The 14366-nt window shown below is 43.8% G+C and overlaps 2 protein-coding genes across 4 annotated transcripts in view; one reads left to right on the top strand and one right to left on the bottom strand.

Moving 5' to 3' along the window:
• TTC16 (tetratricopeptide repeat domain 16) overlaps positions 1–7885 on the bottom strand; it is a 29298-nt gene extending 21413 nt beyond the window's left edge. For all 3 annotated transcript variants that reach the window (XM_087704622.1, XM_087704620.1, XM_087704621.1), the window contains exons 1-3: positions 5981–7885; positions 3200–3384; positions 836–926 (exon numbers count right to left, since the gene is read on the bottom strand). In XM_087704622.1, coding sequence (XP_087560748.1) covers positions 836–926; positions 3200–3384; positions 5981–6025 — 321 coding nt within the window. In that variant the 5' untranslated portion in view covers positions 6026–7885. The remainder of the gene's footprint in view (positions 1–835; positions 927–3199; positions 3385–5980) is intronic.
• On the top strand, positions 7856–14095 carry PTRH1 (peptidyl-tRNA hydrolase 1 homolog). Its single transcript, XM_014062248.2, has 5 exons — positions 7856–8040; positions 9767–9986; positions 11748–11847; positions 13115–13160; positions 13574–14095. Exons 1-5 carry the CDS (start codon positions 7951–7953, stop codon positions 13808–13810), a joined length of 693 nt encoding a protein of 230 aa, XP_013917723.2. The 5' UTR covers positions 7856–7950; the 3' UTR covers positions 13811–14095.
• Positions 14096–14366: the final 271 nt, after the last annotated feature.

The raw sequence follows: 14366 nt of genomic DNA, 5'->3' as shown, positions 1-14366 counted from the left end.
TAGAAATAGAAATAGAAAAGAAATAGGAATAGGAATAGAATAGCAGAATGGAATGGAATGGAATGGAATAGAAAAGAAATAGAAAAGAAATAAAAATAGAAATGAATAGAAATAGAAATAGAAAAGAAATAGGAATAGGAATGGAGTAGAACAGAATAGAATAGAAATAGAAAAGAAATGAATAGAAATAGAAATGAATAGAAATAGAATAGAATGGAATCAAATAGAAAAGAAATAGAAATAGAAATAGGAATAGGTATAGGTATAGAATAGCAGAATGGAATGGAATGGAATTGAATAGAAAAGAAATAGAAATGAATAGAAATAGAAATGAATAGAAATAGAATGGAATGGAATGGAATGGAATAGAAAAGAAATAGAAATAGAAATAGAAATAGAAATAGAAATAGAAATAGAAATAATAGAAATAGAAATAGAAATAGAAATAGAAATAGAAATAGAAATAATAGAAATAGAAATAGAAATAGAATAGCAGAATGGAATGGAATGGAATAGAATTCTTTATTGGCCAAGTGTGATTGGACACACAAGGAATTTGTCTTTGGTGCAGATGCTCTCAGTGTACATAAGGAGAATAAAAGATTAATAACATTAATCAAGAATAAAAAGGTACAACACTTAGTGATACAAAAACAATATAAATTGAAAGATACAAGCAACGTGGCCATAGTCATAAGTTGGAAGAGCTAAATACCAGGAAGGAAAAGAAGATACCTGACCCCGGCCGCACAGCACCACCAACGGTGGATCATTATCATTATTTATTTATTTTATTTTTTTGGCTGAGGTTGCCAATCTCCATCCCCACATCTACCTTGTTGGGATCCAGATTCAGAGCCTTGGTGTAGCAAGTGATGGCTTTCTCCCATTCCCCTTGGGAGAAGTAGAGATGACCTTCTTGGCAACTGTAAAAGAAAAATATCCAAAAGGAAATCACAGGGGTTGAGACCGGAGGCCCATCCATCTCTTGCCAACCCGAAGCATCTTTAAACATTGGGAAGAAGAATTAAAGACCAACCATTTGCCTATCTAGACAGAAGCATTCAGTTCACATGGAGTAAGCCATGTTTTGCTCAGCAAGCCATAAAAGCCATTGGAATGGAATGAAGTGCAGTAGAATGGAGTGGGGTGGGGTAGGAAGAGAAGAAAAGAGAAGAGAGGAGAGGAGAGAAGAAATCAGAATAGAATAGAATATGAATTAGGAATGGAGTGGAGTGGAATGGAGTGGAATAGAATGGGGTGGGGTAGGAGGAGAAGAGAGGAGAAATCAGAATAGAATAGAATAGATTAGAACAGAATAGAATAGAATAGACTATGAATAAGGAATAGAGTGGAGTGGAGTGGAGTGGAGTGGAATGGGGTGGGGTGGGGTAGGAAGAGAAGAGAACAGAGGAGAAGAGAAATCAGAATAGAATAGAATAGAATATGAATATGAATTAGGAATGGAGTGGAGTGGAGTGGAGTGGAATGGGGTGGGGTGGGGTAGGAAGAGAAGAGAAGAGAGGAGAAGAGAAATCAGAATAGAATAGAATATAGAAAGTGGAATAGAGTGGAATGGAATAGAATAGAATATAGAAAGTGGAATAGAATAGAGTGGAATGGAATGGAATGGAATGGAATAGAATAGAATAGAATAGAATATAGAAAGTGGAATGGAATGGAGTGGAATAGAGTGGGGTGGGGTAGGAGGAGAAGAGAGGAGAGGAGAAATCAGAATAGAATAGAATAGAATATGAATTAGGAATGGAGTGGAATGGAGTGGTGTGGGGTAGGAAGAGAAGAGAGGAGAAATCAGAATAGAATAGAATATAGAAAGTGGAATAGAATAGAGTGGAATGGAATAGAATAGAATGGGGAATGGAATGGAATATGGAAGGGACCTTGAAGGTTTTCTAGTCCAGCCCCCTGGCATCCAAAACGGGCTGTGTGGAGACTCCTGGGAGGGGAGTGGGTAGGCAGGGTGAGCCAATCCTTGCAACTATTGGTTTGGCGAACCAGAGGTAAAATTAGCCTCCGGTTAGCGTCAGAACCGGCTGAATCCCACTGCTGAAATTACAGATTGTGAGAATGATGAAATATAGCCTATTGATCTCTTATTAGATTGAATAAATCTTATGGATGATAGAAGGCCTCCAGGAGAAAGAGACACGAACCAAAATTTTCAGCTAGGATGATTTCAAAATTTAGCAGAAATATTTGTAATCCTGCTAAGTGTGAAATATGTTTGGGTTTTGTTTTTTTGCAAAATATGCACTTGTATCAAAATGGCAGGCTGAACCAAGGTAGGCCTCAAGCCTCAACCAAACTAGGGTTTCATGATATTAAGCCTTAACTGCTCATATATAGAAATTGCAAAGTCTGCTTTTAAAACATGGTGTGGTTGACACGGGTTAGAAGGAAGTCTGCACATGAAATCTGCTGAAGCAAAGTCTCCATTTTAATCTATCTGCTGGCTTGACTGTAAATCTGTCTGGAAGACACATTTAAGTTCCTCAAAATGTATGCTATGGTTGACCGTTGGCTGACTATGTATTAACTTCCTATAGACATAATATTGCTGTAACTCAAGGGCAAATCTTGAGGGGTGTTTCCAAAACTAACAGATGGCTTTAGCTGAAAGTGATAAACTATATAAGGAAGTTCCTGAATTTCATTCAATGTTGAGGCCAATTATTCTTTGCTATGAACCTGCGCAAATAAACTATTCCTTCCCTGAAGAGCTGGCTTGCGTGTCCTGTTTTTTCCTACAACAGTATGGATTCGTGTAAAGCACCAAGAATGAAAACTGCTGGAAATGAGGGATTGAAAGTAACGTTACACAGATGTTCACGGAAAGTGAGAGCTAGTGAACTGGTGAACAACGTATGTGGTTAGAAGAACAGTATAAAGGATATTCAAGATCAGCTCGGGGCTCTTCGATTTATAGCAGTCCTCGTAGGGCTTGCTATATCTCATTGGCCCTCTGCATTAATTTGTTAATGCAGTGTATTACTGCTATTATATCTTTTATATCTATTCATTTCTAATGTTCCGAATTATTAGAAACAATAAACCTCTGATCTTAAAAAGTAAGAATTTTTGCGTGTGCGTTGTTGCCTTTGTCTCCAATTGGGATTTTCTTATGGCAGGATTATTCACTGATCCGTGTTTTAGGGATGGGGAGGAAACGAACACGTACTGCTCATCAATTTTCCTGTTCAGGATGCTTTCATAATCTCCCGCTCGCTGGGGGTTTTTAACCTTCAGCAAAGTCTTCGCGGGGCCAAAAATCCGAGTGATGGCTTTTTCCTTGGATTCCTGTAGCTTTTCTTCAGTGACGGCCGTCGGGAAGAGCGTCATAACGATGGTCGACATCTTCACCTCCTGCAGGATAGGAAGGATGGGGAAAAAAAGTCAGGGCGTCCTCTGGACATATGCAGAGTGTTTCCCCCTCCCATTGGCCGAGGGGAGCCACTTGGTTTTGTTAGGAAAACAGAAGGATATCCAACCTATTTGAGTAACTAACACAAAAGTGCCTCTTTAAAAGCAAATATCTACCCCAGGACTCCTCTGAAAAAAAAAAAAAAAAAAGCTAGTTTGGTCAACATCATCATCATCATCCTCTTTTATTTTTTATTTCATTTTCAATTTATACAATCACTTATATACTGTGCAATTAAAGAAACAATAAACACAACTCTTCTTATATTCCAAAATACAAAACCAACATAACACTTCAACCCTCCATACACCCTTTCTTTCTCCCCCTCCAACTTTCATTTCTCCCCTTCCGCAATCCCCTCCTCTACTTCCCCTCCCCCTCTAACGTTCCTTTCTCCCCCTCCCTCCATCTCACCCTCCTACCATTCCCCTCTCACTCCCTCTCTACTCCTCCCTCTTCTTTCCCCCTACTCCTCACTTCGGTGTATTTCTGCTATTCATTAGTATATTCGATTTGTATTTTATACTAAAATTGAGAGAAAGGAAAAAAAAAAGAAAAGAAAAGAAAAGAAAAAAGCAACAGTATACAAGTGCATTCTTGTTGTTTTGAAAATTGAAACTATGTTTCCCCCCTCCCTCCACCCCCCTCCCCCCTATGATCCCCCCTCCCTACCCCTCTTCAGACTTCCCAGATCCCATACCCGGCTTAACTTTTTATCAAACACAGTCTAGAGTATATTAAAACCAAGTACATTGAAAATTAAAAGATAAAAAAAAGAAAAAAAAGGGAAAAAAGAAGGAAATAATAAAATGAAAAAAAAAGAGGAAAAAATCAATAAACTCTTATGTGGAGCTCAGCTTCCCATCATTATTAAGACTTGAACAATGTACGTCATTCCTAATCTCAGTTAGTTAATTGCTTGCAGGATTTCAAGCTGTATTGAAACCAAATAAGTTAACAAGATAGAATTCTTCTCTAGCTAGGGGCCTTATTTCTTTATCTAAATATCTGTCTGATTCCAAACCTTTAATTTGTCCCTTTTGTAAACACATCTCAAATTCTTCTCTCGGTTTCCTTTTCCAATTCTTCTCGTCCTGCCTCTATCCGTGTCCATATACATACATATACACATATATATGTATATACACACACATATACATACACATACATATATTTTATTTTCATCCGTACTCCTCTCATATATGCTCCCCCTTCCTACAGACTCCCTGGGTGTATCCTTCCAGGCATTATAATCAAATAACAATTTATACAAAAATCAATTTACTTTCTATCTCAAAATAAGCTCTAATTCAACCTCCACTACCCTCCCATCTACATCACACCTCCCAACTCCCTCCAACCTGAACCACGATCCAAAAACACCAAGCTCTCCGCCCTCCTCACCCTGGAAAATAATTCATTAATAATTTATATAAAAGTTCAGAATTATCCATCAAGTCTTTTTTTTCCCCCCAAGGAGATCAGCATCAGTTCTTTCAGCATTAATGTCTCTTCATCTGTATACAACTATACCATTTTATGCAAAACAAAGTCACAGAGTATTGTTCAAGTTGAGAATTAAGCCAATATTTTAAATCAGTTAATTTAGTATAATTTCCTTGCAAAGAAGTCATATCATTTTAAGGCTATTTAATATAGCAAGATGTTTATAAAGGTTTCATGAATATCTCCTTAATCAATGGCTGATGTTCATAGATGTTGCTACAATCCACTTTATTTTCAATTCGTCTGGGAGCACGGCTAGATCCTTGTTCTCTGGTCTTCTGCTTTTCCGGAAGGGGAAAGCGATACTTCCTGTCTTGTAATTGTGTATTTTGTTGTTTCTCTTCTCCTTCTCTTTGTCTTTCTCCAAGTCCAGGTGATTCAAGGTGTCCCGCCTTTAGGGTCTCATAATAAAAATCTCGGGCTTCCCAAACAGAGTTAAGACGATATTTTTGGTCATCAAATGTAACTATAATACCAAATGGCACATCCCATCTATACTGTATCTGACGGTTTCTGAGTTCTTTAGTTAGAAAAGCATAGTCTCTCCTAGCTCTTAACATTTGGAGTGGTATTTCTTTGAAAACATCATCATCCTCTTTTAATGACCCCCAACAATCTCTTGCGGGGTGGAGTCTGGGCAACTGAATGGAGGTGAGTATTTACTGGCCAGATGCCCTTCCTGTCACCAGGGCGGGAGTTTAGTTCAGCAGATATATTCTCAGTGTGCCCAGAGAGAGAAATATCTGCCTCTCCCTAGGATCAAACTCACAGCCTCGTAATTGTGAGCCACCTCTAGGCCACCCCACCAACTCCCAAAGCTGGTTTGGTATTTCTGCAAAATTGCTACGGAAAGAACTGCAGGCTATGGGGCAGATTTCCCCCAAGGATTCCCATAATTTTGAGAGGAAGATTTTGCTTGTAACATTACTACACGATAGCAGTTACTATTCTCTCCTACTCCGTCCAAATTACTATTCTCTCCTACTCCATCCAAGTCACTTGTTCTTGGCCGGGGTGCAACCTTCTCCTCACCTTCACCTTTGCTTTAGATTCTTCAACCTCTTCTTCATCCTCCATTGCTCCCCCAGCCGCTCTGTGATTTACGTTTCTATGTCAACCGCCCGGCGGGCTCAATCTTCCCGGTGGCTGCTGGAGAGGAAAAAACAGAGGAATTTTAAAAAGGTTTCCTTCTCAGATTTCCAAGTCTTTAGAGCACAGAAAGATTGCAGGGAAGAGACTTAAGTTTAGTTTTCATATTCTCCAAAGCTTGCGTTCCTTATTGCCCTGACTTAGAGGAAAAACCTGTTTCAGCTCTTCCCTAAAAGGATTTTCAAAGCAACTTCCAGAATTAAAACCTACCAAAGGGCTATAGAAAATAAAAAAATAAAAAAAGGCAACACACACTGCCTCAGTTGCAACATTAAAGTGTCCGTCTTTCCAGGATTTTATGCTGGTCTGTGAGATGCCAACTTTCTTTCTCAAGTACAGGCGGTCCTTGTTTAACAAGTGTCTCATTTAGCAACGGTTTGCAGTTACGATAGTGATCAAAAAGTAACTTTAGGGCCAAATTGCATTTACCACCTCTGCAAGTCTGTAAAGCAAAGGAAAGCTTAAGTAAGATTGCAAGCACCGTCATATTTTCATTTAGAGACTTCTATCATGAACAAAGGGGTGGCTCAGTGGTTAAGATGCTGAGCTTGCCGATCAGAAAGGTCGGCAGTTTGGCGGTTTGAATCCCTAGCGTTGTGTAATGGAGTGAGCTCCTGTTACTTGTTCCAGCTTCTGCCAACTTGGCAGTTCGAAAACACATTAAAAAATGCAAGTAGAAAAATAGGAACCACCATTGGTGGGAAGGTAACAGCGTTCCATAAGCCTTTGGTGTTTAGTCATGTTGGCCACACGACCAAAGAGGCGTCTTCGGACAGCGCTGGCTCTTCGGCTTTGAAACAGAGATGAGCACCGCCCCCTAGAGTCGGGAACGACTAGCAGATATGTGTGAGGGGGTGAACCTTTACCTTATGCTGAACAACCAAGTTGCTGGTCCCAATTGTAGTTGCTAGACAAGGACTTATCTGCACTTAACAAAATGGTTAACATCTTTATATGCTCTTTGTTCTGGGAGGTCACCTTGGTTTTCGGTAAAGAATGTTTTCTAAAACGTTTTTCATCTGGGAAAAAAATTCCTTCTGCTAGAACGGAGGTCCTATAATTTGTAAGGATGCCATATAGGAATAAGCTGACCATCTGCCTCCGAGCCGTTTTTTTTTTCCATTAAGGAATCCCATGTTTTCAATTATGACCCCCATTCATGTTATTTTTATTCTTATTTATTTCGTACACTTGTCATTCACTTATAGTGCAAATTTAGTAACTATAAAACATAATTAATATTTTTATTATTATAGTTGACTGCACAGTGGGACTGGATTTGGCACTTTTATTAAGCAATCAAGTCCACCCCAAGGTGATATTATTATTGTTGTTGTTGTTGTTGTTGTTATTATTAAATCTTTGGTGTGATTCACAGCCTTTGGGGCAGGTTGGTAGCTCAACAGCTGCTTATTATTATCATTATTATAGTTTTATTGTTATTCATCAATAACAATGGGTTTGGCATTTTTGTATTATTTACTATTATTATTATTGTTACTATTATTAGTATTATATTATTGCAGCCTAAAGGCTTTGACTTTAATTTCTAACTTTCAAGCAGCAAGTTACATATTTGCATATTTTAAGGGTTTTTATTCTACTATTATTCCATTGCTGAAATATGAGCTTCACTTGAAGAAGTCTCGAGCTTCCGCCCCTGAGAAAGATGGTGCTGGAAACCTTCCTGCCAGGCCTCTCGCGATAGGACACCAGCCTGATGACGTCACACTAACTGAGCCGGGAGGCAAAGGCAGCGACGCAGAGCTCGGCCTTCCCCCCCCCTTTTTTTTTTTTAATCTTTACGGCCGGCCCCGGAAGTGGGCCTTTGGGAAGGGGGTGGGGAAGAGGCCATGATGCGTCCTCAGCCCCTCGGACAACTCCTGCGCTGGGCTTTGGGTCACCGCAGCGACGAGCTACAAACCGCTCAGAAACGGGTGATGGTAAGTAAGTAAGGCCGCCGCTGGCAAGCGAACGCCATTACGGCCAGGCTCCTTCCGGTGTGGAGACGATCGCTTCCGGGTTGGGAGGGTCAATTCCACCGGGCAGCCCAAAGAGGTAAAGCAGGCATGGCTATCCCATTAGACTTCCGGTTCTTTGTAACGGAAGCCTTCCATATGCGGGCCAGGAAGGGAGAAGACATTTAAATAAAGATAGAGCAGCGTGCCAGCTGTTCCTTCCAGGTGTTTTGGGCTAGAGGCTTGCATCAATAACCAGGTTAGATCTCAGTTTGGTCTCCATTAGAAGAGTTGCAGCTGTTGTCCCCCGGTTTCCACCTCTCGCAAGGCAATGTTCCACCCTTCTGTAAACATCTGGATGGATTGCAAGCAAGGAAAATCTGGATTTAAAGGGAACGAAATTATGTGATTTGGGAAGCATTTTGCTAATGGAGAATAAAAAAAAGAGTTTGGAAATGAAGAAGGCTACAAAATAAGTAGAAAATATATTAAGATAGAGATATAAATAAGATTAATCAGTGGAACAGAAGTTGCCTCCAGAAGTTGTGAATGCCCCAACACTGCAAGTCTTTAAGAAGATGTTGGATAGCCATTTATCTGAAACGGTATAGGGTTTCCTGCCTAGGCAGGGGGTTGGACTAGAAGACCTCCAAGGTCCCTTCCAACTCTGCTATTGTATTATTGTAAGGTGAAAACTGTTAGTACATGTATGATGAGAATAATGATCTACTAGGTATCATCACTAGTAGATATTAAGAAGAAAAACGGAGAGTTTTATAATGTTTAAACATTTAATATAATATTAAGCTTAGGGAAATAATGTTAATATGAATGTGAAAGATGTGGCAAATGAGGAACGATGTTGTACAGAGATGGTTGCACCTAGATGACACGCTGCGTAAGGAAAGATGGAATGTTTATTTTTGTAATTGCAAAATAATAAAATTCTTTATTTTTAAAAAAAGAAATAAATAAATTAGGGAATCTTGACTGGTTTGGCCTCCAGGAACTGTTCTTGGGGACGATGTGATCTGTAGACCATTTCCAGAACATCTGGAGAGGGATAGAATAGAATAGAATAGAATAACGGAAGGGATCTTGGAGGTCTCCTAGACCAACCCCCTGCCTAGGCAGGAAACCATCCACCACTTCAAACAAATGGTTGTCCAATCTCTTCCTAAAAACTTCCAGTGTTGGGGCATTCACAACTTCTGGAGGCAAGCTGTTCCACTGATTAATTGTTCTAACTGTCAGGAAATTTCTCCTTAGTTCTAAGTTGCTTCTCTCCTTGATTAGTTTCCACCTATTGCTTCTTCTCCTGCCCTCAGGTGCTTTGGAGAATAGCTTGACTCCCTCTTCTTTGGGGCATCCCCTGAGGTATTGGAAGACTGCTATCATATCACCCTTAGTCCTTCTTTTCATTAAACTAGACCTACCCTAGACCTATCCAGTCCCTGCAACCATTCTTCATATGTTTTAGTCTCCAGTCCCCTAATCCTCTTTGTTGCTCTTCTCTGCCCTCTTTCTAGAGAGTCTCCACATCTTTTTTACATCGTGGCGACCAAAACTGGATGCAAATATTCCAAGGGTGGCCTTCCCAAGGCCTTGTAAACTGGTATTAACCCTTCACCTGATCTTGATTCCATCCCTAGAGTAAAAGGCCAGCAATGCAAATCTATTCCCTTTGGACCATTCTCCTCTTCCTTTGCAGGTGGCCGGTCTGGGCAACCACACCTTCCCTGGTACCCGGCACAGCGTGGGTATGGCGGTGCTGAACCACCTGGCCTCCAAGCTGGACGTGGCTGACCAGTGGAAGAGAGACAAGCAGTGCTGCGCGGATGTGGCGATGGCCCGCTTAGGAGAGGCTGAGCTTTTGCTGATGAAACCCCGCAAGTTCATGAACCTCAATGGGATCTCGGTGGTCACGGCGGGTATGATAGCCACTCCTTCGCCCTCCCCACTCACTAAGGGATGGCCGCTTCCCTTTGTGAGGTCCACATCGCGATGGAAGGCTAAGCCACTGGTTGTTTTCCATTGAGGGTTTGTTGAGTACATTGCCCTTGATGGGATTGTGGCTTAGTTTTTGTGCATACAGGCAGTTAAGATAGGAATGATGGGTTTTTTTACCCCAACATTGTTTAAACAAATCATACAGCAATGTATGAATATGGAGGGACGGAGGGAGATGGAAATGACAGGGAGGGAGAGACGAAGGGAAGGAGATGAAAATGGAAGGGGGGAGGGAGAGAAAGAGGGAAGAAGGGAGGAAGAGAAGGAGGGAGGGAGATGAAGGGAATGAAGAAGAGAGGGAGGGAGGAGATGGAAAGAGGGAGGGAGAGAAAGAGGGAAGAAGGGAGGGAGAGAAGGAGGGAGATGGAAATGAAGGGAATGGACAATAGATGGAGGGAGGGAGGAGATGGAAATGGAAGGGAGGGAGGGAGAAGAGAGGGAGGGAGGAGATGGAAATGGGAGGGAGGGAAGGGGGGAAGAAGAGATCGAGATGAAGGGAAGGGAGACGAGAGGAAAGGAGGGAGGAGATGGAAATGGAAGAGAGGGAGGGAGAGAAGGAGGGAGGGAGGAAGATGAAGGGAAAGGAGAAGAGAGGGAGGGAGGAGATGGAAATGGGAAGGAGAGAAGGAGGGAGGGAGTTGAAGGGAGAAGAGAGGGAGGAGATGGAAATGGGAGGGAAAGGAGGGAGGGATATGAAGGGAAAGCAGAAGGGAGGGGGGAGATGGAAATAGGGAGCGAGAGAAAGACGGAAGGAAGAGAAGGGAGATGGAAATGAAGAGAATGGACAAGAGAGGGAGGGAGGAGATGGAAATGGAAGGGAGGGAGAGAAGGGGGGAAGAAGGGAGATGGAGATGAAGGGAAGGGAGACGAGAGGAAAGGAGGGAGGAGATGGAAATGGAAGAGAGGGAGGGAGAGAAGGAGGGAGGGAGGAAGATGAAGGGAAAGGAGAAGAGAGGAAGGGAGGAGATGGAAATGGGAAGGAGAGAAGGAGGGAGGGAGTTGAAGGGAGAAGAGAGGGAGGAGATAGAAATGGAAGAGAGGGAGGGAGAGAAGGAGGGAGGGAGGAAGATGAAGGGAGAAGAGAGGGAGGGAGGAGATGGAAATGGGAGGGAAAGAAGGAGGGAGGGAGATGAAGGGAAAGCAGAAGAGAGGGAGGAAGGAAGGAGTTGAAGATGGGAGGGGAGGAGGAAGGGAGAGAGGGATGGAGATAGAAATGAGAGGGAGGGAAGGAGGAAGATGATGGAAATGGGAGAGGAAAATGGAAGAGAGGAAAGGGGGAGATGGAAATAAGGAAGAAGGGAGGAACATGGAAATGACAGGGAGGGAGGGAGGAAGAAGATGGAAACGGAAGGGAAGGAGATGGGAGGAAAGAAGAGGGGTGAAAATAAGGAAGGAAGAGAGGAGATGGAAATGGGTTAGAGGAAGGAAGGATCCCACAGTAATGAGTTTCTCACACTGATGGCATTTCCCAATTCTTGTCCTATCTAGTATCTAAACATCTAGGATTGCCTCTTGTCTTCCCTCCATAAACCTGATTTTTCCCCGTGTTTGGAGAACTTGGGGTGGGGATCCTTTCCCTGCAACCGACATTACCAAAAAATAAATAAAATCAAGCATGCCCCATTCGACCAGTTGGTCTCCCACTAGATTGCAACTCTAACCATCTCTTCTTGTTTCGTCAGCGGAAAGATACAACCTGGACATCGAAGAGATCTACCTGGTCCACGATGATCTGGATCGGCCTCTGGGGAAGCTCTCCCTAAAACTTGGTGGCAGTGCAAGGTATTTAGTTGACAGGCCCCCGCAGACGCCTTACTCCACGTTTAAGAGCCGTAGAGAGTTTTTCGTTTTAAGAGAGGGAGGAAAACAAATCCATCGCGGGGGGGGGGGGGAAACGGGCCATAGTTCTTACTACAGGCTCAGCAATGGGGAGGGACCCGATTACGATAGCAATGGATGCACCACTTAAAAATTGAAGGTATTTCATGCTGGACAAAACCTAGATCTTTGCGGTGGATTTGTTTTCATTACCCAAAAGTAGGTAACCTCATTGGTGCAATGACAGGGGAAGCTACCGGAAGATAAATTGAAAGCAAGCCCACTCTTTACCAGCACTGATGAGGTTACCTAGTTGGGCCATGAAATGTCTGCAAGAAAATAATTGAGCTCGGAGGGCACCAAGGAGTCCACAGTCTTCCTCCTCCTCTTCCTCCTCTTCTTTCTCCTCCTCCCAGCAAACCACCAAGCTCAGAGGGCACCAAAGAGGCCTCCTCTTCCTCCCCTTCCCTTTCTCCTCCTCCTCCATTCTGCAAACCCCACTCCCTTCTAGCACTGATGATGGTCCCTAGTTGGGTAACGAAACGTCTACAAAAGAAAACACTCAGCTCAGAGAGCATCAAGGACCCCACAGTCCTCCTCCCCCCGTTTCCTTTCTTCTCCTCCTCCTCTTCCTCCCGACAAACCCTATTCCCTACTGACACTGGTGATGTTCCCTAGTTGGGTCACGAAAGGTCTTGCAAGAAAACCACCCAGCTCAGAGAGCACCAAGGACCCCACAGTCCTCCTCCTCCTCCCTCTTTTTCCTTCCTCCTTCCTCCTCCTCCCAATACCCCACTCTCTTTTAGCACTGATGATGTTACGTAGTTAGGTAGTGAAACGTCTCCAAAAACCCCACCAAGCTCAGAAAGCCCCAAGAATCCCACAGTCTTCCTCACTTCAAACCTGAGCTACAAGAAATCTCCTTTATTAAAACTTGGATGACTTGATCCCACTTAATCAGGCAACCCTGGTTCAACCCACTCAGCAGGACTGTAACAATTCCACATTCCATCCTTTTTGTGCAGTTCTCAGGGTCCTTGTTGGTGTTGTGTTGTTTCCAGTCCAACTCTCTTAATCATACCTCTAAAGTGACTGGCTCGTTCTCGGCTTAAGTTAGCCAGGTCTTATTGTTAGCCACAATTAAGTCTAATTGTTAGCCACAATTAAGCTAGGTTTGGACTGAAACAAACCCATTGTGAAGGCTCTCTCACAGGCCTCGTTTATCTTTCAGGGGCCACAACGGAGTCCGTTCCTGCATCAGCTCCCTGCGCTCCGACGTAGGTCTTAACTTTGCTTTCCCATCCCTTCCTTGCACCCTCGTGTTGACGTCAGAACAGGAAATCTTTGGCTGAAATCCTGCATCAGAGCAGCCGGGCCTATCTCGGCTGATCCCGGACAATCCCCCTTTGCACACCTGCCGGGGTTCGGCTTCTTGCCTGGCCCAAGAGCCGGTGTAGAGCTTGGTTAAACACGACACAGGGGTAAAACGCCTGCTTAAAAAGCTGTGCCATGAGTAGTTAGAACTGCCTGCCTGCGCCCAAGTTCTAGTCAGTTTCCCTCTGCTGAGTGGGGAGGCAAATTCGGGCAGGGCCCTATTCAGAAGGGGGTCCACTGATCTAATGATGCTCGAGAGGGTTGGAATCTGTCCCGTCCCACAACTGAAGATCCTTCATGCCTTTTTTCTTCGCAGCGCATGGTCCGGCTGAGGGTCGGCATTGGCCGCCCGACAGAAAAGGCGTCCGTAGAGGACTACGTCCTAAGCCGGTTCACCGACGCGGAGCAAGAGGTGTTGCCGCCCGTTTTGGAGAGGGCAGCCACTATGCTGCTGCAGCATATCCAACAGAACTGCGGCGAACGGGAACTCCCGGGTTCCTGCGACGGCCGCGTGAGCCCCCCTCCCAAGACAGAAGGCCGGGGGCCCTCTTGAACCCCACCCTATAAGACTGGCCAAGTGTAAAGCAGCCGAGTGACTTGGTGTGTGTCTTTTGATGGAGCAGAGTTGTGTGAACTGAGGCTGTCTCCCAGTGGCGGCTTCACACAATGGACAAAACTTTACGGCAAGCAATGAGGGTGAGGGTCTTTTAAGGGCTGGGATCGAGGATTAAATAACAGACAGACAGACACAGACACACACACACACAGTGATCCTTCGTTCTTTGGTGCCCTCAAAATTACAGTTTCAGGACAAACGGAAAGTCGTGCTTCTAGTTCTTATGAAGTCCTCCCCTTGGGATGTTTGTGGGTGGGGAGAAAAATGTCATTTTGGGCTTCCTGCTGCCCTCAAATTGGAGGTGGGGTGGAAAAAAGACGATTCGTGCCACGGCAGGAGGAATGGCATGGCTAGTCCTTGACTTATGGCCCATAAGGGAGCCTTGCCGCGAGGCACCCTCGTGATGGCCCCTGTTGGTATCCTGGCTCTCTGGCGGGAAGGCTGCCATCGCGCCGCCGCAGGGGGCACTGCAACGGGGATGAGCTTCGGGCAC

This window comes from Thamnophis sirtalis, unplaced genomic scaffold, assembly GCF_051295495.1.
Source record: "Thamnophis sirtalis isolate CommonGarterSnake01/CBP01778 unplaced genomic scaffold, rThaSir2_p1.2 scaffold_2, whole genome shotgun sequence".
Lineage (NCBI taxonomy): Eukaryota > Metazoa > Chordata > Lepidosauria > Squamata > Natricidae > Thamnophis > Thamnophis sirtalis.
Note: the sequence above shows the minus strand (reverse complement) of the source record. Positions and strands in the feature narration are given on the sequence as shown.